The following is a 24789-nucleotide window of genomic DNA, read 5'->3' as shown; positions in this document are numbered from 1 at the left end:
GGCCTATCGCCTATTTGTTCTTTCACTTATCATGATCTTCACTGAGCCCAGAGATTGGATTTTCTTTCCCTCTTCTGCCTGCTGGCTCTAGGCCTCTTGCCTCCCCTGTTTTGAGTTAAAGGTAAGCACCATATTGATAGCCAAAGTGTCAGGGAAGGCATACCTCCTCAAAAGTCAGCCAGATCTTCCAATGTCAGGACACTGAGAGTCCTTCCATGGATAGCTCGATACACTACTCCCCTATGCAAACGCAAGTTGCTCTATGAACTCTCAATAACTTTCTGAATGCTTACAGCAGTGGCCCTGCTCTAACTGGAAGCTTAGCAGCTGAAAATTGACTTGCTCATCATGCCACACTTGCACCCACAAGACTGACCTAGCCTCTTGCCCAAGTTCTGGAGACCCAAGTAAGAAGACCTACTTCGCTTCTTGTCCCACCTAATGTCCAAACCTAAAGGATCAGGAAGAGCCTAGTGGTCTTACTAACAAAAAGCAAACACACTCGGTTTAGCAGGACAATGGTGGCTTAGTACAGATTTATAGATTCATTCAAAAGTTATCTTTAAAAGTAAAAGATACAGGGTTGCCTGGGTGACTCAGTCAGTTAAGCGTCTGACTTTGGCTCAGGTCATGATCTCCCAGTTCATGAGTTTGAGGCTTGCATCAGGCTCTGTGCTCGCATCAGGCTCAGAGCCTAAAGCCTGCTTCGGATTCTGTCTCCCTCTGTCTCTGGCCCTCCCCCACTCACATTCTCTCTCTCTCTCTCTGCCTCCCTCCCTCCCTCTCTCTCTCTCAAAAATAAACATTAAATAACTAAAAGTCTGTTTTAAAAAAAGTAAAAGACACATTTTTACGTATGTAAGAATCAAATAATCAATTCTCATCTGCATGTCTCTTTACAAAATAAACAGAATACAACAGTAGAATGGAACAAGATATATCTTGTTACCTGCCAATAAATAACAAGTTTTAATATTATCAATAATTATTTTAAATATTATAAGTTATTAATGTATTCAGTTTAAATAGAACTTACTGTCTTATTCAAAAGGCAAGGACACATTATTGTATGTAGCAACTAAATAGTCATCAATTCTTATGCAGACAGAAGCATTAAAGAGGTATAAAAGCACAGTTAATTCATGTTTAATGAAGTAATAATTGCATGTGTGTAGTTTAGATCATATTGTATTATAGTTCATTTTTTGTACATTTGCTGCTCCCAGATGAACCCTGAGCTTGTGAATATCCTATTATACTCCTCTCTGTCCATGTGCTCATCATCCTGACATGTAGTTGATATCTGCTAAATTTCAAATGATATGCTAAGAAGCACTATACAGAGTAATTTTTTTTTAATTGCACACTGAAATCCTGGTGATTTTATCAGCAGGGGCTTAACCTTCAGTTGTGTTCTGTCACTAAGAGGCACTGAGCAGAAATTGTGTAGCCAGCAAAGCCTTAGGAGGATCAAAGACAAAGTTTAACCTTATTTATTAAGATTTAGTACAATTAAGAACTTATGAAAATTATGTGGCATAACTTTTTAGATCCTTTGTTAAAATTCTTATTATATATATATTTTTTTAAAGTTTATTTATTTTTGAGACAGAGAGAGACACAGCATGAACGGGGGAGGGGCAGAGAGAGAGGGAGACACAGAATCGGAAGTAGGCTCCAGGCTCTGAGCCATCAGCCCAGAGCCCGACGCGGGGCCCGAACTCGCGGACCGCGAGATTGTGACCTGAGCTGAAGTCGGACGCTTAACCGACTGAGCCACCCAGGCGCCCCAAATTCTTATTACATTTTTACTCAAATGTGTTCTTAGAGTTTGCTTTGGATTGTATATGGGTTAATAGACTTAACATATTGTTTGTCCTTTATTTATCAATCAGTCTGCCCTGTAACCATCCATCTGCTGTCTCATTCCAATTAAAGGCTGAAGTAAGCTACATGATATTTACTTGAATAAATATTCATTTTCCTAGATGTGGGTTTCTTGAGGGCAATGATTATGATTTCTCTATATCTGCTTGTCAGTCCTCCACAGAGTTAATAATTGGGTGTGTAATTACATGACTAGTAATTGGAACCTTGGCCAAATTTGTGTGTATTTAAAAAGTAATTGCTAGGAACAGCCTAAAGTAAATCTATGAATCCAAATGTCAAATCACAGCAGCCAACAATCTCAGCTAAAAAAAAATAGCAGATAGCATTTATTGTTTGTTTTAGAAAATAAAGACATTGTACATGTGAGGAAGAAGCAGCCACGGGAACTCTTGTGTTGCTCTGAGAAAACATTTCACTTCTCCACAAGAGAAAAAAGATGGACTTTGAGGTGATATCTCTGAGAAACTGTTTCAGGAGCAGGCTTGTGAAAGAGGCAGCTGCAGAAATTGCTCCTTCTGGTCAACTTGGGAGATTTTAGCGCTTTCTGGTATCAAGTAGTGTGAAGTTTTTGAAAGAGCCAGAACATGCTTGATCCTAAGCTAAATATTCAGAATGAACTAATGTAGTGATTAATAAAAGGGACTTAACAAAGGCCATACTGTACCATAACTTCTGTTTTCTTTACAAGTTTGCTCCAGACTGGTGCCTCCCGACATTCTTTAAAGAGAAAATGCTCATTTGCAGCATACTGGAAGGGACTGGAGTCCCAGATGAGGCTGCACAGTCACAGGTGACTAGTCCAGGGAGTCTGGCTGCCCCAAGGCCTATCCTGCCGCTCTCAAAATTGAAGCATGGCTGTCTGTATCTCATGTCTCCCAGTGCTAAGTCTCTGGCAAGATCAAGTGAAGGCTTCCACATAGAAAGGACCTGTATAGACGATGCTATTTCCTTCCCTTTTTCCTCAAAACAGAGCCCCAGTGTTTATTCAGGAAAACAATGTACCCAGATAAACACTACATTTCCAAGCCTTTCATTCTTGGCAGGTATGGCCATGTGACTGAATTCTGGCCAATAAAATGGAAGCACAAATGTTACCTTGGACTTTGGGGAAGGTTCTTAGAAGGAGCTATTTCAGCTATTTCAGATACCTACTTTTTGCCTATCCTCTTTCCTTACATCTAGAACATGGGCCAAATGGCCAGAGTCCCAGGAGCCATCTTGTATTGTGAATGTGAATTTGGGGACAAAAAAGACACAAAAGAGCAGTGGAGCTAAAGGAAAGCCTGTCTTTGATGACTTTGGAGCTCCAACACATGCTTTGAGCTGCTTACATTTTGACTTCTCTTACATGAGAGAGAAGTAAACTTATTTAATTATTTAATTAATTTAACCCACTCTTGTTTGGGATTTCTAAAGCTAACTGATAGAGAGACTTAGGTTCAGGTTGGGTTGGCAAAGGCAATAATAGTGAGCAGAGGAAATGTTTGCAGCTGTATTGTACAAGGATGGTCTTTAAACTATTTAATAAACTGACACAGCAAGGACACTAATTGATCAAAGATGGGTGTTGGTACAGGAATGAGAATACACTGCCGTGTTTGGTGCTAATTCTGGCTGCTAAACTGTGTGGAAATTGAGGGGTCCCAGGAAAGGGAATGGCCATAGAGCTATAGAGAATAATACCACTCGCCTACAAGTAACAGAAGTATTTCAATATGTTAATATGGTTGCACTGGTGGATATCATCTGTTTATCACTCCAGAGTGTGTGGCTGGTCAGGTGAATGAAAGAGTTGGAAGAAATCCAGTGGTTTCATGGGCCAGTCCAGAGGGGTATGGTGGGGTTTGGATGGTGGCTACATGGGTAGCTAGGCTTGGATTGTGTTTTCTTTAGCAGTCAGGGGCAGTACTGATAAATGGCAGTGGGAATCAGAATAGGGCATCAAGAGTTTCGGGGCACCTGGGTGGCTCAGTCAGTTAAGCATCTGTCTCTTGGTTTCAGCTCAGGTCATGATCTCACGGTTTTGTGGGTTCGAGCTCTGCATCGGGCTCTGTGCTGGCAGCAAGGAGACTGCTTGGGATTCTCTCTCCCTCTCTCTCTGCCCCTTTCCAGTCATGCTGTCTCTGTCTCAAGTGGAAAGAAAAAAAAGAGTTTCTGCAGAGGGTAGAAGAAAAGGTAATGTATGTATCCTTCATTTTGCTTTATTTTCATCCCGTACCTGACTTCCTCACCATCTGTTCTTCTTTTCCTTATTCCTTTTCATTTGTTTCCTTCCCTGAGAAATACTACTGTGGAACTGACTTACATAATTTGTGCCTATTTTCTTCTTTAACAGAGATTTAATTCATGTTCCATAAAATGTAAGTGACTAGAATCTAGGTAGTTTCCATTTAAAAATGCAGAAGAACTCGAGTTGCTCCTACCTACGTAATCTATAATCCCTAATCAATTATCTTCTGTGAGTCAATGACCCCTAATAGGAATGATAAAGGGAGAGGATCTTTATCTTTAAGCAAATGAAGCCCATTAACCAGGCATTTTTTGCAATGAACTCATGGAACTGACCATCTTAGTGACAGTTGAACTCATCTGACAACTTTTTATTGCTGGTCCCTGTGCTAAATGCTGAGGTTGCAACATGAAAGAAACCAACTAGAGTCTAATAAAGGCTTTACCGTGACAAATTTAAATTAGTGGTAACTTGCAACAATTTTCGTGAATGTTTTAAAAGTGTGTGAATTTAGGACAGTAAGCATAGCATAGAAAACGAAATTCACATCTCATAATAGCCACTTTCCCTTCTGATCTCCACAAAAGTTGTTAATGAACAATTAATCTGAATTTTAGCTCATTTACCTTCCTTCATATATTCTCGTCATGAAGATTCTACAAAGTAAAAAGATCTTTGGAGCAGCTACTTCCAATAAACTATTTCTAAATATTTAAAAGTTATAGATAGGACAAAATGCAGTTTTGTGACTGTTAAAACAATTCACATCTCACCTTTCTTTTGCCTGGAGATCCTTTTTTATTAATGCTTCAAACTTCTTAATCTCATTGGCCACATCCTTTAAAGAAAAGTCATTATCAGTTTTCTGCCTCTAGAAACCACTGAAAATCTTCATTTTGCAAGTTTACAAGATGCTTTGTACTACTAACCCAAACCAATTAGGAGCTAAGATACAAAAAGCTGTACTCTAGAATATTTTTATAATTCTGATTAGGCTAAATATACCTCAGAGAATGTGAAAACTGCCTAACTTGAATCATTCCGCTCATGATTCCAGTTCTGACAGTGTAACATTTGATGAAAATGAAGATTACCAAAGAGTCAGGCCATGCATTTTTATTTGCAATTCTTTTAAATGAGCATAAGCATTATTTGGATATAAATGCTTCTTCAAAAATTGTTGTCTCAGATGTTTTAAGCATTTCTTGTGCAACTTTATGTATGTTATTAATTTGCTCTCTCAAAATTAGTTTAGCTCATCTCCTATCTAGTGCAAATATGTATTAATTAAACTTTAATCAACTCAGAGAAATATAAAAACTACATACTTTCCTAAAATTTGGGTCTGAAAAACCTCTGTGGTTATTATTCTTTAGATTCCAAGTATAAGATATTTTTCAAATATTAAAAAAATAAAGAAATGTGGATTAACATAAAACACAAGGGATTTAGATATCGGAGAGACGTGCTGTCTCTGCTTTACCAGCACTGGGGACGAGAGTGAAACATGGAGGCTTTCGGAGTCTAAGTTTCCTTACTTAGAAATGGGGGGCAACAATACCCTACTTGGAGAGTTTTTAAAAAATAAAGATAATAAGATAAAATAAAGTGGCCAACACAGACTGACATATAGCAGGTTCACAATAAATAGTAGCTATTATTCTTTTCCTGAGGTCACAGGAGAGACTATCATTAATAACCACTGTAGCATAAGCAGTGTAGATTCCAGGAATTAGTATCAAAACGTAGTACTGCTCCCCTGTGAAATATAAGCACATTGTATCCTACTGGAATGATTGACAGCTGGTACGGGCCAGTAAAATATCACTAGTATAGGTATCTTAAATTGGAAGATAGCAAGCAAACCACTTAACATTTCTGGACTCAGAAAAATGCATAATGAGAAAGAACTGAGTAAAATACTGTTGGAATATATATAGTATGTGTACCTTGAATGACACCTCTGTGCCCATGGCTGTTATGACTCATCACAGAAGCACCATTCTATAATAGTTTTGATGTGATCACAGGATCCTTCTCAACACAGAAGGCCAGATTGGTATTGTCATTTAATATGAGTTTCTTATCCCTGACCTAAAGCTACATTCTCTGATTCTGAACAAACAACAGTATAAAATGGATTAGATATGCGTGCAGTGGAGGGCTTTTGAATCAGAAGGAACGATGACACAGATCATTAGAAAAGGAACTAAGAAGTTGGAGGAGTTCTCTCTGTACGTTTTAGAAAAAGATCAGTCTTTCATTAAGATTAACACAACACCATATTAAAGGATTATCACCTTACCTCTGCCTCTTTTTTCTTTTTCATCATTTTTTGGGCCTCAAGTGCTTTCAAAGTACGATTAGATGCAGGTTTAGGAATCTGAATGATAGCTGCTTGGATTTTGGCCATTATTTCATTTTGTCGTCTTCTGCTCAAGCGTTGCTGGATATCCCATATACACTAGTTTAGTTATTCCACTCATTAGAACAACAGGCTATATTATACACTCACAGGTACACATACATACATTTTTCCATTGAAACTTTCAGAACTCAGCAATTTACCAATGGACTAAGTGTCACAACTGTGTAATGTTAGGAAGCAGATGTCAATATGACTCATCTTTTTTTTTTTTTAATTTTTTAATGTTTGTTTTTTTTTTTTTTTTTTTTTTTTTGAGAGAGAGAGAGTGAGCAGGGAAGAGGCAGAAAGAGAGAGGGAGACACAGAATCGAAAGTAAGCTCCAGGCTCTGAGCTGTCAGCACAGAGCCCGACACGAGGCTTCAACTCATGAGCCATGAGATAATGACCTGAGCCGAAGTCAGATGTTCAACCAAATGAGCCACCCAGGTACCCTCAACATGACTCATCTTGAAAAGTATAATATTAATACAATTTTGGAATCGTCAAATTATGCCTATCAAATGTGTATATCTTCATTCTGGGTGATGATACCAAAAGGGTAATAAAAATGCCTCAAATACAAAGAAGAATATAATTCTTTCCTAATTCCACCTTCCTGACCTGCCCAATAATGTAAAGAGAAAATGCTGTCTCTAAAGACGGTCTGCAGAGAAAGTTCCATCTAGGAGATGGTCTCTAGGAGGACTTCTGGGGAACCCAGAAGAAATGACAAACTTCCCCAAAACTCAGTCACACTTTAAAAAATGAATTCACAAGCAACCTCAAATATTGGATTAAATACTGAATTATGTGATACCATTATTGGATCATCTCTTCTCTATGTAGGCAGTAATTATTTTAAGTAGAAAATAAGCAGGAGGGTACAAGTAAAAGAAAAATAATAGAATCAAATGAAATATTAAAAAAAATAAATGTTCTAAGAAGGAACATGTAAAGGGTCTCCTGTGTGGCTCATGTGGCTCAGTTGGTTAAGCATCCGACTCTTAATTTCAGCTCAGGTCATGGTCTCACAGTTCATGGGATCAAGCCCTGCATCAGGCTCTGTGCTTACAGCGTGGAGCCTGCTTGGGATTCTCTCTCTCCCTCTCTCTCTGTCCTCCCCCTGCTCATGCTCTTTCTCTCTCTCTCTCTCTTTCTCTCAAAATAAACATTTAAAAAAAGTAACGTGTAAAATTAATCATGGCTTTACTACTAAAGCATTACATTAAAGAACTAATAACAGCATTAGTTCCTATACCCAAAGATGAGAAACTTTAGTTAACCACTAACAAGTCAAAAATTATAATTTAAATATATTTAAATTTTTTTCTTGCCATTTTACTTTCCAAAATCTAAAGATCTTTTCGTCTTTAGAAAACCAGGAATACATAGGCTTTGCCCTTTGTCCTATTTGCTTTCTACCATTGTTAACATAAGTTATTTCAGATATTTAATGGTTTCATATTACCTTTCTCCCAACTTTCTTTGGAGACTTTCTGCATTACACTTGATGCATCACAGTTAGACAGGCTGGTTCCTTAAAAATTAGAGTCCCAGCACTTGGTTTCAAACACTACTTTAAGAGTGCCTCGTCTCCTTGCCATGCAATGTGAAGGGGAAGCCCAACCCTTTACTCTCTGGCAACTAATGGGATCATAAAATCTGCCAGAGTTTGTCTCTCATCGTTCCCTCCCTCCACACAGGGGGATGACTACATCCAGGATATTTTAATTTCTTGTCATTCTAAATATATGAATTTAACAAGTGATTTATAGTGCAATGAAGAAAACTATAATCCTTTTGCCTGTAGTTTACACATTCCATATACTTAGTCATCTGAAATTCTCTTAAAAATCTTTAATGATTCCACACACCAGTCATGTGCTCATGTTCTTAAAGGCATAGGAGATCACTAAAGATTTTCAAAGGAATTTGAGAAACAGCAGAGAATTAGTCAAAGCAAGAGGGGCCAGAAAGAAGTTAAGAGATGTTTAAGGGTGTTGGAAAGGGAAGCAAACAGAAAATCACCCTACATTGCCAGGATGAGAAAAATGAGGCAGGACAGGAAGACCAAGGGATTGCAGAAGAGGGACCAGGGAGGCGGAATCCTGTTCCACAGCCCTTAGTGGGGAAAACAGCCGTAAGCCCTCACTGGAGCAGTTAGTAGCAATCCCCCATCACTAAGGCATCGGAAGCATTAATTTCAACCAGATAACTTAAAAAAGAGATCAAGTGGTCCTGCCACTCCAGAGAATGGCAGTTCTTGTTCTTGGTCTCAGGGAGAGGTGACAGCAGGAGTGGGGATAGAGAAAAGGGGAAACTGAGGGGAGAGAAAGGTGAGAGTGGGGCAGAGCACGAGTCAAAGGAACATGCAACTTGAGCCACATTAATGCTTATGCAATGTGTACTATCGGCATAAATCGCAAACAGTATACTACTATGCACTAATGAATTTCTGGAAAAGTTGTACTATAAAACCTTTTCAATATTAAAACATCTTTGTTCTTCCTTGAGTTTTTGAAATTTTTCAAGTTTCTCAGAATGCATGCGGACAAGATCTTCTCTCATTTGTCTATATTTTTCTTGAAACCTGTGTGTAACCCGCATCAGATTGAAATCAGTTTGACGTGGTATCAGGTTTCTAAGTCTCTAAATGAAGAAAGCATTTCAAAAGATTTCGTTATTAGAAAATAAAAGTGTATTGTCATTATAAGCGCACATAAAATTTGTCTTCAAAATAAAATTTCTACGAAATACTATTTTTGATGGTTAAACTAAACTCAAGCCCAATACTAATCACTTATATCTTTAATTTACATAAAAACAATAAAAACATGATCTGAATTCCTTCTTACAAAATAGTCTCATATATACTTTTATATTTTTTTGCCCTGAGTTTAATTTTTAATAAATAGTATTCATTACGTGAATGAATTCTTAGAAGTACATTTTCATAAGAATAATTTTATAAAACCAATTCAACATATACAAGATAATATGAGAAGCCAGATTCTTTCCATTATTTAAGCTACCTCCTAGTAAAGAGTGAAGAAACATTAAAACTTCCAGGCCACTGGGAACGAGAGTGTAACAATATAAGAAAATGAACGTCAAAGCAATATGGCTGATGCTTTTAACTAAAATGTTTATATCCAAAAGTAATCTCCTTAAAAGCCAAAGACTTACTAAAAGTTTTTTTTTTTTTTTCAAATGTTACTGTTGCTCAAAAAATTTTTGGTCCTTCTCTTCTAAAACCGCCTCAGTAGATGCTGGCACTTACTCAGAAGATCGTTTAAGGACCTATCAGCTGACTTTACGCCCATACACACCTTCCTGCTTTTCTCGTCGTTAAAAATCGCCCGGCCTCCATCTTCAGAGGCAACAAAAATGCCAGGTCCTTGAACATCTTACTTTTCTACCTCAATACGATATCTAGATCTTCAGCTTAATTATTATCCTCTCCCCAACCCAGGAAATACTCACTGAGAGATAATGGAGTCTACTGTTAAGAGTAGAGACCCAGTGCCTAGGTTTGTTACAACTCTACCCCCTACTAGCTGCATTAAGTTGGGCAAGTTACTTAATCCCTCTACATCTCAGTTTCATCATCTGTAAAATGGGAATAACAAAAGCACCTATCTCATAAGAGTGTTGTGAAGATCAAAGGAGATAACAGATGCACAGCCCCTGGAACAGGGCTTTGCACCTCCCTGTGTACAATCAATAAGTTTTAGTCAATATTATTATGCAATAGACACCTGAATTTTCTTCCATCTGGTATCAAAGAAAAAGGCATGTCTAACTCCTTCCTAACATATCTCCTCCTCCACCTGGCCCATCAGTCGCATCCTCTTTTCTTCCCTTGAGAACCTTGTTCCACTTGGTTCTCACACCAGTCATCTCCTGCCACTGATTCTTTTTCTCAACTGGCAAGTTGTCCCAGTCTCTATGTCCATAAAGGAAACAAATAACCTCATGTTTCTCTTGAGCTTCTCTCCTGCAGCTACTGTTCTCATTTTCTCTTCTCTTTTCCCTCCACATTTCTTGAATGAATAGTCTATGCTTCAGTCTTCTTCATCTCAGTTGACCATTCAACTCACCACATTCCACACTACTCCACTGAAACATTTTTCTCTCCCCTGAATTTTATCTCCAAGGGGATTGGGACCATCCTTGTGCTGGTCATAGTGCAATTGCCTAACATAAAATAGGAACCCAACAAATATTTGTTCAACAAACGAATGATTGACTCTGGGAAGGTCACCATGGCCAACTTTAAACCTAATGGTTTCTTTTTGGCCTCAACTACACAGCTCTTACAGCGCTTGTTGCTGTTGACTGTTTTACACTTAATAAAGAATTTTTTTTGTATTGTTTCCTTAAAAACTGAAAAAAAAGCCTAACTCTGAGGCAGGTGGAGATAACCAATTTTGTTTTTAACAGTTGGGAAAATAGAGAAATAGAGGCTGAGAGTGTTTCAGGGATTGGTTCAAAGTTAGTCACCTTGCACGTGAAGGAGGCAGGATGGGATACCATGTTCTTTGGCTGTAAGCCTAATCCAATTCCAGCTCTCCATGGCTGCTGAGCTCATTCTTCTACCAGGCTCATAAGACTCATGAGAATAGGAAAATCTGAAAGTGCAGATGGCCCTCACATCTATTATGTCATTGTTTCTTCATAAATTCAATGTACTTGTTTAATTGTTTCCATTTCTATTTAGTGCACTCCATCAGGGCAGCACCCCCCATTATCCTAGAGGCCTGGAAGAGTTAATGTACTTCACTTACCATAAGGAAGTAGCACAGGAACTAGAGAGAACCGTCAACTAAAATGTTGTATCGATTAACCAAAACACACTTAATGACAATTTGCAATGTTCAAATCATTGCACCAGGCATATTCCTTGAACTTAAAGAACTAAAAATCTTGTGAGACCTTATGACAGATAAATCATGAAAGTCAGCCAACAATATCAACAGCAGGAGTTTAACACCAGAGAGTGAGAATTACGTGTGCCCTAGGAGGAATCCATGTGTACTGGGAAGGTTGCCACAGAAGTAGATGGAGAAAAGCTTGCAGGAAGAGGAGAGATGAGAAGTATAAGCTTGGGTGAAAGGGAGGGAGGAGCAGAGATATACAAGAGTTGTTCAAGGATAGGTTGCTGATCAATGTAGAAAAGACAGACTTTATGCTGAAGACTATGAAGAAATGCAGTCAGAGAGGTTGAGACCATTTAGTGAAAGATCTTGAATGTCAGTGAGTCCAGGTTGGAGACAGGACATACGTAAAATGAGAGGTTTCTGACCAAAGAACCCAGTGCAAGTGGAATTTTGGGAAGATTCATCTAGCAGTTGATTGACATCTGGTGGAAAGCCAGAAGACCGGGAGAAATGTTAGTAGGTTGTGGTAGTAATTCATGCAGGGATATGAGCAGATATGACAGAGGCAGAAATAGGGAGAGGAGCAAGGCATGAAAACACTTGGAATTAGGAACACACAGAATTTGATATACTAGTAGCCATGTGGAGGGAGACGTCAAAAATGGATACATGAATTGAAAATATTAATATAAAACAAAACCCAAGTATGACCAATAACGTACATAAGGGACACAGATACCCAATGGGGCTTTTTTGAAAGGCAACATCACTGTCATGTCTCCTTACCAAGTTTTACATGGTGGTAGGCTTATGTTTCTTTGTGTACTTACATCTCGAAAAGCCTCACTTTTCATGTTTTGGTGTCTGGCGTTTGCTGGGGGCTGCATGGTTCGCATTTCCACTGTGGTCAGCCCACTTTTCTTCTTTTTCTGAAGAACAGTGTACAACTGATACAAAAGTTTTGTTGCCGCCCCAGGCTTTTCTGTGATGATGCTGTGGGCCACATTCTGATCAAACTGCACACCCAGAAGGTGAAGTGTTGGCTCCAAGCGAGAAAAATTATTAAGTTTGGCACTTGAAACTCTAGGCATTAAAATATTTTACATAATTAGACACTGACATTGAATTAAAAACAACAAATATCCGGCGCATGATCATGATCTGATATGATGAATTATCCCATGGTCTTTACAATATATCGTTCCTCTGTAAAACCACTCAGTCATGTAAATACATTGAGATTTTCTATTGTCTACAACTCCACCCACTTATTTCTCTTGAATGGTGAAACTAAAACTCATTTTATACTTTTCTGCTTAAGTAGATGCTAGAATTTTTATAGGAAGTCAATAAAAAAAACAGATAACTGCTTTCTTCTAAACAGAAAAACAACTATGGTTTTAAAAAAATATTTTACTCAGAAGGCAAAGCTGTAATTTAAATTTCCATTTCTTTAGGGGTGCCTGGGCGGCTCAGTCGGTTAAGCAGCCGACTTCAGCTCAGGTCATGATCTTACGATTTGTGGGTTCAAGCCCCATGTCAGGCTCTGTGCTGACAGCTCAGAGCCTGGAGCCTACTTTGGATTCTGTGTCTCCCTCTCTCTCTGCCCCTTCCCTGCCCATACTCAGTCTCTCTTTCTCTCAAAAATAAATAAACATTAAAAAAATTAAATTTCCATTGCTTTAAATGATATTATTACTCGAGTCTGAAAATAGCCCTAAATGTTGCACTGACAACTTTAACAACAATCCTCTCAGGCACTGTCAGAAATATTTAATTAAATAATATTAGCTAAGCAATCTAATTAATTATGCAATCTTCACTTTAAAGTTTATATTACTACTTTAAGAATCAGTAAAGACTTTCTAATTTTAAGTTATCTTTGAATCACCTATGAGATTTTAATAAGTTTATTAAAGTCTTACAAAGATGAATACATTGTATTCCCTGCCCTTGAGGGGCTCACAGCAGGACAACACATGAGTGAACAAAAAATGATAAACTGAGGTAAGTGTTGGAATATGGGTCTCAAATGATTTAGGGCTGTCAATGAGCCTATGAATCTAGTGACAAAAAGATGGCCAAAGAGATGCTGGATGCATTTTCAATTCTTGGGCCTCTTTATGTTCCAACTAGATGCAAATATCAGTTTTAACCACTGGCTTATTTCCTCCTTATTTTAACTTGCCAACATTCAGTGTTGGAAAAAAATATGCTGAATATACTTGAAGGATGGAAAAAATATACAGGAAAAAAACATACTGAATATACTTCAGTATAAGTCAAAGTCCCAACCTCCCTCAACCCCACAAAAAAAGATTCTGTAGTTAAAAGGGGGTTGGCACCTATTGGGTAGAATTTCTCATATAGGGTTTTTCACTCAATGACTTCATTTTGGACTATAAAGTTATTTGGGGAAGGTACAATGATATTCAACGACCTCAATTAAGTATGTAGAGGTTTATAGAGATTCCTTCACACTTAATTTTTTTTTTTTTTTGATCACAGATACCACAGAAAATCTGATGAGTGCCATGGAACCTGTTCCACAAGAAAGAAAACACATCCGTGCATATACACAAAATATGTATCCCATTTCTGGATGTTTGTGAAACTCCTAAAATCTAGCCTAAAAGTGCCCATTCACTACAAATTAAAAACCCATGCTCTAAAAGGAGGTAGGGCTGAGGAAATATATGAATGATTTCTAAATATGAATAAGGAGTCAATATCATGGGAAGGCCAATGTTAACAAAAATAGTGACATAGTAACCTGATTTCCTTTTCTAGTTATATGGTATAACTTACTGTCCTATTTCCTCCGTTTACTATTATTCTTTCAGCAGAAATATTTGGTAAAGTATACTTAGCGTATCAAACCACATCAACAAACTTTGAATACAATACAATAGTTTGAATTTATAAAAGAGAAACAGGTCTCGGAGGGGCTGAGAAGAAATATTGGATGCTACAGGAAATCTCTAAGTAAGAGTAACATTTTTTTAGGTCTTCTTATGTCCAGGTTTGCAGTCTGCTTCCCCACAAATGACCTTACAGTTTGATATGACAACCATCTGCCTAAAATGAGTAAAGCAGACCACGTTTTGCAGGGTATAGTCGCAAAGGACAGTTAGGTCAACGATTGTGCCTACCTTCCCCGGACAGGCACGTGACACCCCTTCTTGTTCTTCCCGCACAGTTATTCTTTCATGCCCTTCCTATCCTAAAAGCCCCATATGTCTTGCCTACTACACATATTTGGAAAGACCACCAGAGAGCCACTTGTCGGAGCTTTGGCCTGGATCATAACCTTGGGCTACAGAGATTAGGGGCATCAAAATTCAGGAGGGAAAATCCCAAAGCAAACACTATCCATTTCCAAATTTTATCAAAACTTAGCCCTGCACCCAGTAAAAGTGGAGAGCACTTCCTCTCCTCTTACTTGTTTTACATGGCCCCAGGAATGCAGTGTAAGCCTATTAGTATTAAATATCAGCCACACATTAGGCTTTAAAATGGCTATTATGAACTGGCTGAAGAGCCAGGAATAACAGTGCTTCTCTCTGGAAGTTTTCAATACATAAAAACGACATTTTAAGAGCATAACTAGTGCGTAAACTGGTGGAAGTCCACTCTTGGCATAGCATATGCTCAATCAGTTTGCATGAAAATCAACATGTTTTTGTATACAGGCAAACTGTAAGGACATCTTTGCTCTGGAGACAGAGTATATGATGCAAATGATAACCTCTGAGGGAATAAGGAATGTATTCTGGGAAAAGTCTTCTCCTCTATGTGTAGTGTTTGTTTGTTTTTAATACTTGATGTCTCAGTTTTCTTACAGCAAATCCCCAGATGTTGTATATATGTTGCATAGAGGGTAGTGAATGGGCAAGGGGAGAGGAAGAAGTTTGTCTTTCCTTGCTTTTCTTTGTTGACTGGACAAAAACACGCTACTGGTAATTTGAGCATGGAAGGGTTTTCCCTTTCATACAAAGTGGAAGGAAGATAATCAAGAACAAAAACCTCATTTGAGACAAATCCCCTCCACAGTATTATTTTTTTCATGAGCAAGCAATGCCATCTGTAGGATGTAACATAAAAAAGAAAGTAATAAGTTCATGGCATGTTTTGTGTCTCCTACTTTGGTTGCCACAATTCTTAGCTTAGCTGATTACTGTTTATTTTTTATTTATTCCTATTCTAGAACTTAGAGGGAAAATCAAATTTTCTTGTGATTTTTCTAAGACATAAGACATTCTTAGGATTATTTAAATTATTTTAGGTATCTGATACTTGCAGTTCTTATTTGCCAAGAGATTATCTATCTTCTCTCCTCCTTGTCACCTGGTGAGGGAACACATCTTACTTACAAGGTAAGTAGAAGCTGTCCCCCCAGGGATATCCAAGCTCCTTTACATTTTATTCTTTTAACTGATCTGCTCATTTTTCACCCTGTGAGGTGAACTAAACATATCCTAGAACAGAGAATTCTTTCAGAGTTAGATGAGTTCTCAGAATTAAGAAGTTCTAAGGCAAATAACTTCAGTTATAGGCAACATTCATATTTTAGACTAAAGACACTAAAAATATGAAACAAAAACTCCAAATCATGAGCCCTAGCATTAGACATCTGCCTAAAAGACAGGCTTTGACAAAGAAGGATACTTTTCCCCATTAAATACACTACTATAAAGGTCACATCCATGGATTTACTGATCCTTGCCTTCTTTCAAAGACCATGTGCCCCTGGGGAAAAAAGGTGTGTTGTTCCAAGAATTCAAGATGAATAGAATTTGGTTGTCTGAACAAGTGGGTCCCTCTTCTCACATTAAGGAAATGATTCTCAGTGGGATAGAAAGTTAGTTAGTTGTTTGCAGCAGGTGAAAAAGAGGGCTGTTACATATGATATTACTCAGGGGCACCCCTGTCCAAGGGTGGGGCAAGAGTATGACACTGTCCTGTGCTCAGCTTGCCAATCCCTGTCCCTGATGCAAGGCTGTTTCAGCCAAAAAGGGGTTCCTCTCCTTTGCACAAAGGCCTCTCTGTTCACTAAGACCTGTGTGTTTACAACTGTGTCCATCCAGATGAGGTCCCTTTTTCCATTTCACACAAAGAGCCTCTATGGCCCTGCTGACAAAAGCTAATTTAGTATACCTGAAATACTACATACATCATCTGGCTGGTATGGTGCTTTAAGTCGTCTATGGCTAAACAGGCATGCTTTCTGACATCATGCATTTATTCAATAGAAAAATATGATTGTGTGTCAGCTATGGGCCAGGGACAATGCTTGGAGCACAAAGAATAATCATACATACTGTGCAACTTTCAGAACTGGAATTTAAAATAACAAGGAAATACCACAATACTCCTACTAGAATGGCCTAAATTCAAAACACTGACAGCGCTAAATGTTGGCAAGGATGTGAAGCAGCAAGGACTCTCACTCACTGCTAGGAAGAATGCAAATGGTACAACCACTCAGGAAGCCAGTTCATTCCTATAACGAAACGTACTGCTATCACATGAGGTTAACAACTGTGCTCCTTGTTATCCACCCAAAGGAGTCGAAGTGTTATGTCCACACAAAACCTACATGTGGATATTTATAGCAGCTTTACTTATGATTGCTAAAACTTGGAAGCAACCAAGATGTCCTTCAGTAGATAAATGGATAAATAAACCGGTATATCCAGACAATGAAATATTATCCAGTGCAAAAAGAAATGAGCTACCAAGCCATGAGAAGACATGGAGGAAATTTAAATGCATATTTCCAAGTGAATGAAGCCAAAAGTCTACTATTGTATCATTCCAACTATATGACATTGTAGAAAAGGCAACTCTATGAAGATAGTAAAAAAACAAAACAAAACAAAACAGTGGTTGCCATGGCTGAGGTAAGGGACAGAGGAGTAGGTGGGGCACAGAGGATTTAGGGCAGTGAAAATACTACCTATGATACTATAATGGTAGCTATAAGTCATTCCACATTTATCCAAACCCATAGAAGGAAAAACACCAGGAATGAATCCTAATATAAACTACTCACTTCGAGTGAACATGAATCACAGGTTTATCAGCTGCAACAAATGCACCACTCTGGTAAGGGGAGTGGATAATAGAAGAGGTGATGAATGTGTCAGGGCAGGGGCTTAATGAAAAATCTCTGTGCTTTCTTCTCAATTTTACTGTAAATCTGAAACTGCTTTAAAACATAAAGTGTAAAATAGGCAGAGATTGAATAACATTTCACCAGTGAAGCTATACAAATGACGAATAAGCAAGTACATGAAAAGTTGCTCAACATCATTAGTCATTAGGGAAATGCAAATCAAAATCACACGAGATACTACTTCACACTGACTAGGTAACTATAATAAAAAAGACAGTAACAAATATTGATGAGGCTGTGGAAAAACTGAAGCCTGAAGTGTGAATGTAAATGATACCAGCACTTTGAAAAGCAATATGGGTGTTCCTCAAAATTGTAAACACAGACCGTGTAACCCAACAATTTCACCCCTAGGCACATACCCAAGAGGAATGAAAACATTTCCATGTAAAAACACGGTGTTCATTGGGGCGCCTGGGTGGCTCAGTCGGTTGAGCGTCCGACTTCAGCTCAGGTCATGATCTCGTGGTCTGTGAGTTCGAGCCCCGCGTTGGGCTCTGGGCTGATGGCTCAGAGCCTGGAGCCTACTTCCGATTCTGTGTCTCCCTCTCTCTCTCTGCCCCTCCCCCGTTCATGCTCTGTCTCTCTCTGTCTCAAAAATAAATAAATGTTAAAAAAAATTTTTTTAAATAAAAAAAAAAACACAGTGTTCACAGCAACACTGTTCATAGTAACCAATAACTCATATCCACCAATTAATGAATTGATAAACAAAATGTGGTATATCCAATTGAAATTATTCAGCAAATAAACAGTAAGTAAGAAGTACTGATACATGCTACAATATGGATAAACCTTGAAAACATGATCAGTCACAAAATATACATATTGTATGATCCCACTGATACATAAATGTATAAAATAGGGAAATCTATAGAGACAGAAAATAGATTTGTGGGTACCAGGGGCCAGATGGTTAGTGGTTATGGTTGTGAATGTACTAAACATGTAAATATGCTTAAAACCACTGAATTGTATGCTTTAAACTGGTGAATTACGGTCTGTGGATTATATCTCAATATAGCTGCTAAAAACAAAAAAAAATATTACGGGTGGTTTTTTTGCCAGGAATCTGTATGTTGCTTCACTCCTCTTAAAAGAGAGAAGCAATGAACAAAATAAGTAGTATGGCCTCAAATTTCAGAAATATAGGAGATCCTAAAATAGGTCCCATCTAGAGAGGGGGGTCTTGCTGCAACCATATAACTTTCACTCCTCTGTGCTCCTGGGACAATGAAGCATGCATATTCCAGGAGCCAACAATTTTCATATCAATGGTGTGTTTGGCTGGTTCAGGCTTGGAAGGGATCTTGTGGCTCATAATCCTTTTAGAGTTAACTCTGGGAGCTAAAGCCATCCAAATGCCAAAGGAAATGACCCTTTTAGAAAGACTCAATCTCACTAACCTGCTTTCTGAAAATTCTGAAAAATCACCCTGAAGTTCGAACTTGTGCAGAATTTCTCCAATTAGATAGCCACTGGAAAATGCCTTTGCAAATGACTTGGGACCTGAATTTTAAAACATACAGAATAGAAATGTAAAGATAATGTTGCATATAGAGCATCTTTATATTCATTATGTATACATAGAGTAAAATTCCATAACTTAAATTCAAAATGCTGTGAAACTACTTCTAGAAACATCTTTTAATAATCAAATAAAAAGACTAAAGTTTAACAGTAGATGCCTTATAAATATCCCTGAATAAATATAAATCAATACTTGATGACATACAGAATTCTGAAAGAAAACACAACTTTTGATCTAATTAAACAAAATATAACCAAAAAAATTTATCGAGACAAACATAGATCTAAAAGCAAACCTTCAGGACCATCTGGGTAGCTCAGTTGGTTAAGCGTCTGACTCTTAATTTTGGCTCCGGTCATGATCTCACAGTTCCATGCAATCGAGCCCCCAGTTGGGTTCTGCCCTGTGAGCATGGAGCCTGTTTGGGATTCTCTCTCCCTGTCTCTCTCTCTCTCCCTCTCTCTCTCTCTCTCTCTCTCTCTCTCTCTCTCAATAAATAAACATTTAAAAAATAAAAACAACTTCAATTTATTTTACAAAATTACATTCTAATACCCTTGTTATCAATTCAGGTTATGGACGATGACAGCATATTCTGGCCAAGTGAGGTGGAATCTAACCTTAGTAAACCTTAAGACTTAATTTCAACCTTTTTACAATAGAAATTTTTAAAAAACCATCTATCTGCACCTTCTCAAATAAAGCCTACCAAATACAATCAGGCTTTCCCTTGGTGGTTCCAGAGGTTACTCTGGTCCAGTTGTTGTCCTCTGCAATGACACAGATAGCCCAGAGGAAAACAGACTTTGGAGCCAGAGACATCTACACTGGCATCTTGATTCTGCCCCTGACTAGCTGTGCAACCTCTGGCAAGCTACTTAACCTCCCTAAGCTCCAGTATCCTCATCTCTAGAACAGAGATAACCGTATCTACATCTCTCTTGAAGAACTATTTTATTATTTTATTATTTTTTGAGAGCTGTTTTAAAGATTAGAGGTAATGTCTGAGGAATGCTTGGCTCTCTGCCTGCCCCATAGTAAGCACATAATGTTCAGGAAAAAATTTTAAGTGTTAATAAAATTTGTTTTTTAAAAAATGTCCTTAGTTTGGGGTCACTTGTATTTTTCTTATGAAGTGAGGGACATTGGGTTACAATGCAGAACTGATACACAAAATAAATTATGTTATCATAGGACAAAGCTATCATCTCTTAAATGATTTCAAAATCCTCCCAAACAAACCTTCAATGTGCTTCTGTCAGGGTCCTTCAGGCAACAGCAGTCAAACACTATATATCACTGCACTACCACAAGCTCCTCCGTACCAGATTGTCCTCTTTTATCTATCTGACTAGTAACGAGGTGGTTAATTGATTTTGAAGAAATACCATTTCTTCCCGATCTGTAGAAATGATAGTTGATGTGTGGTTGCGGTCGAGTGAGGTGAGTCACAGAGACCTTACTCAGCATACTACACATTATCATAAGGATAAAACTAGCATATCTGACACCAGCCCGCAATTTCACCCAAAGCTTATTTTATATTCTTTTTTCTTTAATGTTCATTTATTTTTGAGAGAGAGAGAGAGAGAGAGAGAGAGAGAGAGAGCACAAGAGGGAGAGGGGCAGAGAGAGAGGGAGACACAGAATCTGAAGCAGGCTCCAGGCTCTGAGCTGTCAGCAGAGAGCATGGTGGGGGCTTGAACTTACAAACCCTGAGATCATGACCTGAGCAGAAGTGGGAAGCTTAACCAATTAAGCCACCCAGGTGCCCCCAAAATGGTTACTTATTTATTTCGAGACAGAGAGAGAGCAGGGAAGGGGCAAAGAGAGAGGGAGACACAGAATCCAAAGCAGGCTCCAGGCTCTGAGCTGTCAGCACAGAGCCCGACGTGGAGCTCGAACTCACAAACCGTGAGGTCGTGACCTGAGCTGAAGTCAGACATTTAACTGAGTCACCAAGGTGCCCCAAAATATTTTATATTCTTAACAATACCCCAATCCTTAGGTTGAATCAATATATAATAAAGTATTTAAAATGGTATTAATTATGCCCATTGATTCTGTTTACTTAGGGACAACTCCAGAACCATCTAGCATCAGAATCTATTGACCGTGTCTCTTGGCATCATACAGAAGTAGTATTTGAAGCAACTGAAATCCAAAAGGCTTTCCACCTCCAAAGGGAGGAGATGTGCTATCTCCTCCTCCTGAGTCACGGCTGCTTTCTCCTTCCCTCAAAGACCTGACACTGTTGGCCACCAATGCTATTACCTGGTCTTGGCTGCCATCATCATCCTCACCGTGCCATCTGGGCTGCTGTGGCTGTGCCTTGCACCTCTCTGTCTGTTGCTTTCTTCTTCCTGGGTTGTTGTTTTGTTTTGGTTTGTTTTGGTTTTGCCCTTCTCTCTTCCCTGGCCCATCCTTATTCTCCTCTTTTCTGAGGGGTCATCTGACATACAGCTATTGTCAGACAATGGATTTCTACTAATAATCTAAAGACTATTTATTGCTTTGCATTCTGAAGCTGTTGTTATGTCACCATCAGGTAGTTCCAGTCCCCTCTCCCTTCCCCTGGAATTTGCACTATGTCTGTTGTTTGTTTGATTGAATACCTGAAGTGCAGCCCAGGAATAAGGGGGAGGGGGGCGACATCTGTATCCTGTTCTAGGGAACATCTGTATCCTACACTGTCACCCTCAGTGACGAATGGCCTTTAGTAAACTGTTTGCTACAAAAGGGTCACAGAAAAATAAAGTCATAGTCCACTTCCTTTAAAATGCATGACATATTAAGAAGGCAATTGATAGGCGTAAAATAGAGGCATTTATGGATATAAAGGGCAAAGAACAGTAAACGCTTATTATTTCATTGTCAAATAGTTCACTACAAGTAAACACGTACAGAAACATGTCTGCAGCTTTGTATGCATAGGACACTTCAGCTTTACTGTGTGCTAAATAAGCAGAAAAGCGAACAATGAGTGAAGAACAATAGCAAGTGGAAAAACATGTAGAAAAAATAAAAGAAGAAAAAATGATGAATACATGCAAGAGATTAGACAGGAAAGAAGATAATGAAGAAAAGTATACAAGCTAGGAATACATAGATTAAAAAGTATGAGAAGACAGGTAAGAGGGCAGAGAGAGAGAGAAAGGGAGAAGACTGTGGGGAAAGAAACAAAAAGGATAAAAAGAAAAAAGCAAAGGAAAGCTTATTTTTTTCCCTTTACTTCATTATATTTTTCTTCCCACCAAATGTTCCTGAATCCCATGATGAATTTCATGACGGCCACCTCTATAAGTTAATTTGCAATAAAAATTGGAATTTCCTATGGGAAAGAAGAGACAGGTTGGCTCCAGGACAAGAACAATGAATAATATGAGAAATAAACAAACTGTGGAGCCCAGTGATATTCTTCATCCTGAGTTCTGACATAATTTACATCTGGGATCAGGTCATTCAGCAACAAATGACGTAAGTTACATCTGGGTTGAAGGTCATTCTGCAATAACTCAACCTGGCCTCCAAACTTCCAAACTACACGCCTGATCCCTATCACTACACTTTTCTTTTGCTGCAGTCTTTGATGTGGGCCTTTGTGGAAGGTCTAGATGAGTCAGGATTCAACAGATGATATGACCCATGTGCTTCCCACCAAAATGGCTCTAAGCCAGCTGGAGAAAGCACATAAAGGAGATAAGCCTTCTATATTCCAAAATGGTTAAGAGGAGAGCATAGTCTCTGGGGAAACATTCTCCTGGTTTGACTCCTTGCTCATTTATAAGCCACCAGACTTTGGGCAATTATAAATGTCTCAGTTTCTTGTCTTTAAAAGAGGAAGAGTGATGGCTTCTATGCCATAAGAGTTAGTTTGAGAATTAAATGAGATATTGCATGTAAATGCTTTGCATAATTCCTAGCATATAATAAGTGTTCAGCGACATTTTTTATTATTATTATCACTGCTTCCTAATTTAAGATAACAGGTTATATTAATTACAGGTCATATAATTCAGGAGTTCAATGACTACAGTACAAACATCCTTATTTAAAAAGTAATTCAATATTCAGAGAGCAAATACTTGACATTGTCCCACCAGAAGCACGTGTAATCAAACACAGTTGATCCCTACAATAAAACACTTCAATGGGAGAATTAAAAATTAAACATGGCATTGCAACATTTCTGGTCAAGTTTTGCCACCCAATGAATAAAGAGATAACTTGAATTTTAGAATCGTGAAAAAGGGTCTGTAAACCTATACATTCTATGCTCAGTGGTCTTCACTCTACCTTTACTAGAAGAGCAAAGACCTAGTCTGCATATCAACCACATTTTAAAAGCCAAGCAAATTTACTTTCATTTAAGAGAGAGAAAAGCAGCTGCTGATGACTTGGAACTGACCTAGCCCCATCAGGCCTTGGTGTTCCTAGGAGTTGGCCTGGCACTCACAGCTAGGCCTTGGCATTCTCCTGCCAAACAATCAATTTCACAGCACACCAACACCAGACAAGGCCACTCTGTGACCCTGATAGATCAAGACAAAAACAAAATTCCTTTGTAATCTTCTGTGTATTCAGACCAAAACAATATTGTCCAAAACACAAAAAATGACCCCAAATCTCCCTATTCTGGCCAATATGTTTTCTGCTTTTTTACCAATTAAATCTTTGTCTTGGTTTATCCTCTCCAGTTCCTAGATAAGATTTATTAAGATATCCAGTCATAGAGTTGCCTATGCTTCTTGACAGGATCCAATTCAGAGCAAAGCACTGCTTCCTTGAACTCTTCTCAATAAATACCTAACACAAACCCAGAAGCTTTAAGTCCTTTCTAACACCTTCTTACTGAATGACCCACAGTTCCCCATGGTATGTGTTTTCTCTTGTTGGCTACAAGTCAATAAACCCAACTTTGTTCAACTATAGGTATGTATCCTGTGGTCTTTGACTGGTGGATATTGACAGCTTATTTTCTTCCAGTATAACAAGATGATCAAGCCTTTCCTTTGAAGACTTTATCATAATTCTCAAGATTTTCTATCTGAAACAAATTCTCTATATCATTCTAATCTTCTTTGATGGTTTAAATATTGGGAGGCATTCTTTTCTTGGAACTTTATATCTTGAAAATTTTGACATTGTTTTATACAACAGCCTTCAGCTATCAGACTTGGTGTCTCAATTTCCAGCCAATGGAAGCCAAATTTTAACCAAGGAAAATGCTGCTGAGCTGGCCAGGAAATATCAAAATCTGTCGTATTACAAGAGACACAGTATATTTCCCAAGTACCCTAAGGAATGAAGTATGAAAAAATGTGTGGTTTAATGACACCAGGTTAAAAGTGGAATGAAACTGCTGAAAGTAATCAATGGTAGCGAAATTATGGAAAGAGACCAATTTCCATCAACAAATGAATAGATAAAGAAGCTGTGGTATATATATATATATGTATACACATATATATATGTATATATATATATATATATGTATACACATATATATATGTATACATATATATATATATATGTATACCTCATGTGGTATGTGTCTGTGTGTGTGTGTGTGTATATATATATATATATATATATATATATATATATATATATATATCAGGATCCAATTATATATATGTGTGTATATATGTATGTATATATATGTATATATAT

At 38.1% G+C, this 24789-nt stretch overlaps 1 protein-coding gene across 1 annotated transcript in view; it reads right to left on the bottom strand.

Moving 5' to 3' along the window:
* SPEF2 (sperm flagellar and cilia associated 2) overlaps nt 1-24789 on the bottom strand; it is a 184021-nt gene that overhangs the window by 152464 nt on the left and 6768 nt on the right. The window contains exons 2-6 of the mRNA XM_081796051.1: nt 18992-19094; nt 12238-12490; nt 9006-9176; nt 6426-6566; nt 4894-4958 (exon numbers count right to left, since the gene is read on the bottom strand). Of these exons, the coding sequence (XP_081652177.1) occupies nt 4894-4958; nt 6426-6566; nt 9006-9176; nt 12238-12490; nt 18992-19094 (733 nt within the window). The remainder of the gene's footprint in view (nt 1-4893; nt 4959-6425; nt 6567-9005; nt 9177-12237; nt 12491-18991; nt 19095-24789) is intronic.

The sequence above is a fragment of the Panthera onca genome, chromosome A1, assembly GCF_046562875.1.
Source record: "Panthera onca isolate mPanOnc1 chromosome A1, mPanOnc1 haplotype 2, whole genome shotgun sequence".
NCBI classification, from domain to species: domain Eukaryota; kingdom Metazoa; phylum Chordata; class Mammalia; order Carnivora; family Felidae; genus Panthera; species Panthera onca.
This window is presented reverse-complemented; position numbering and strand designations above follow the sequence as displayed.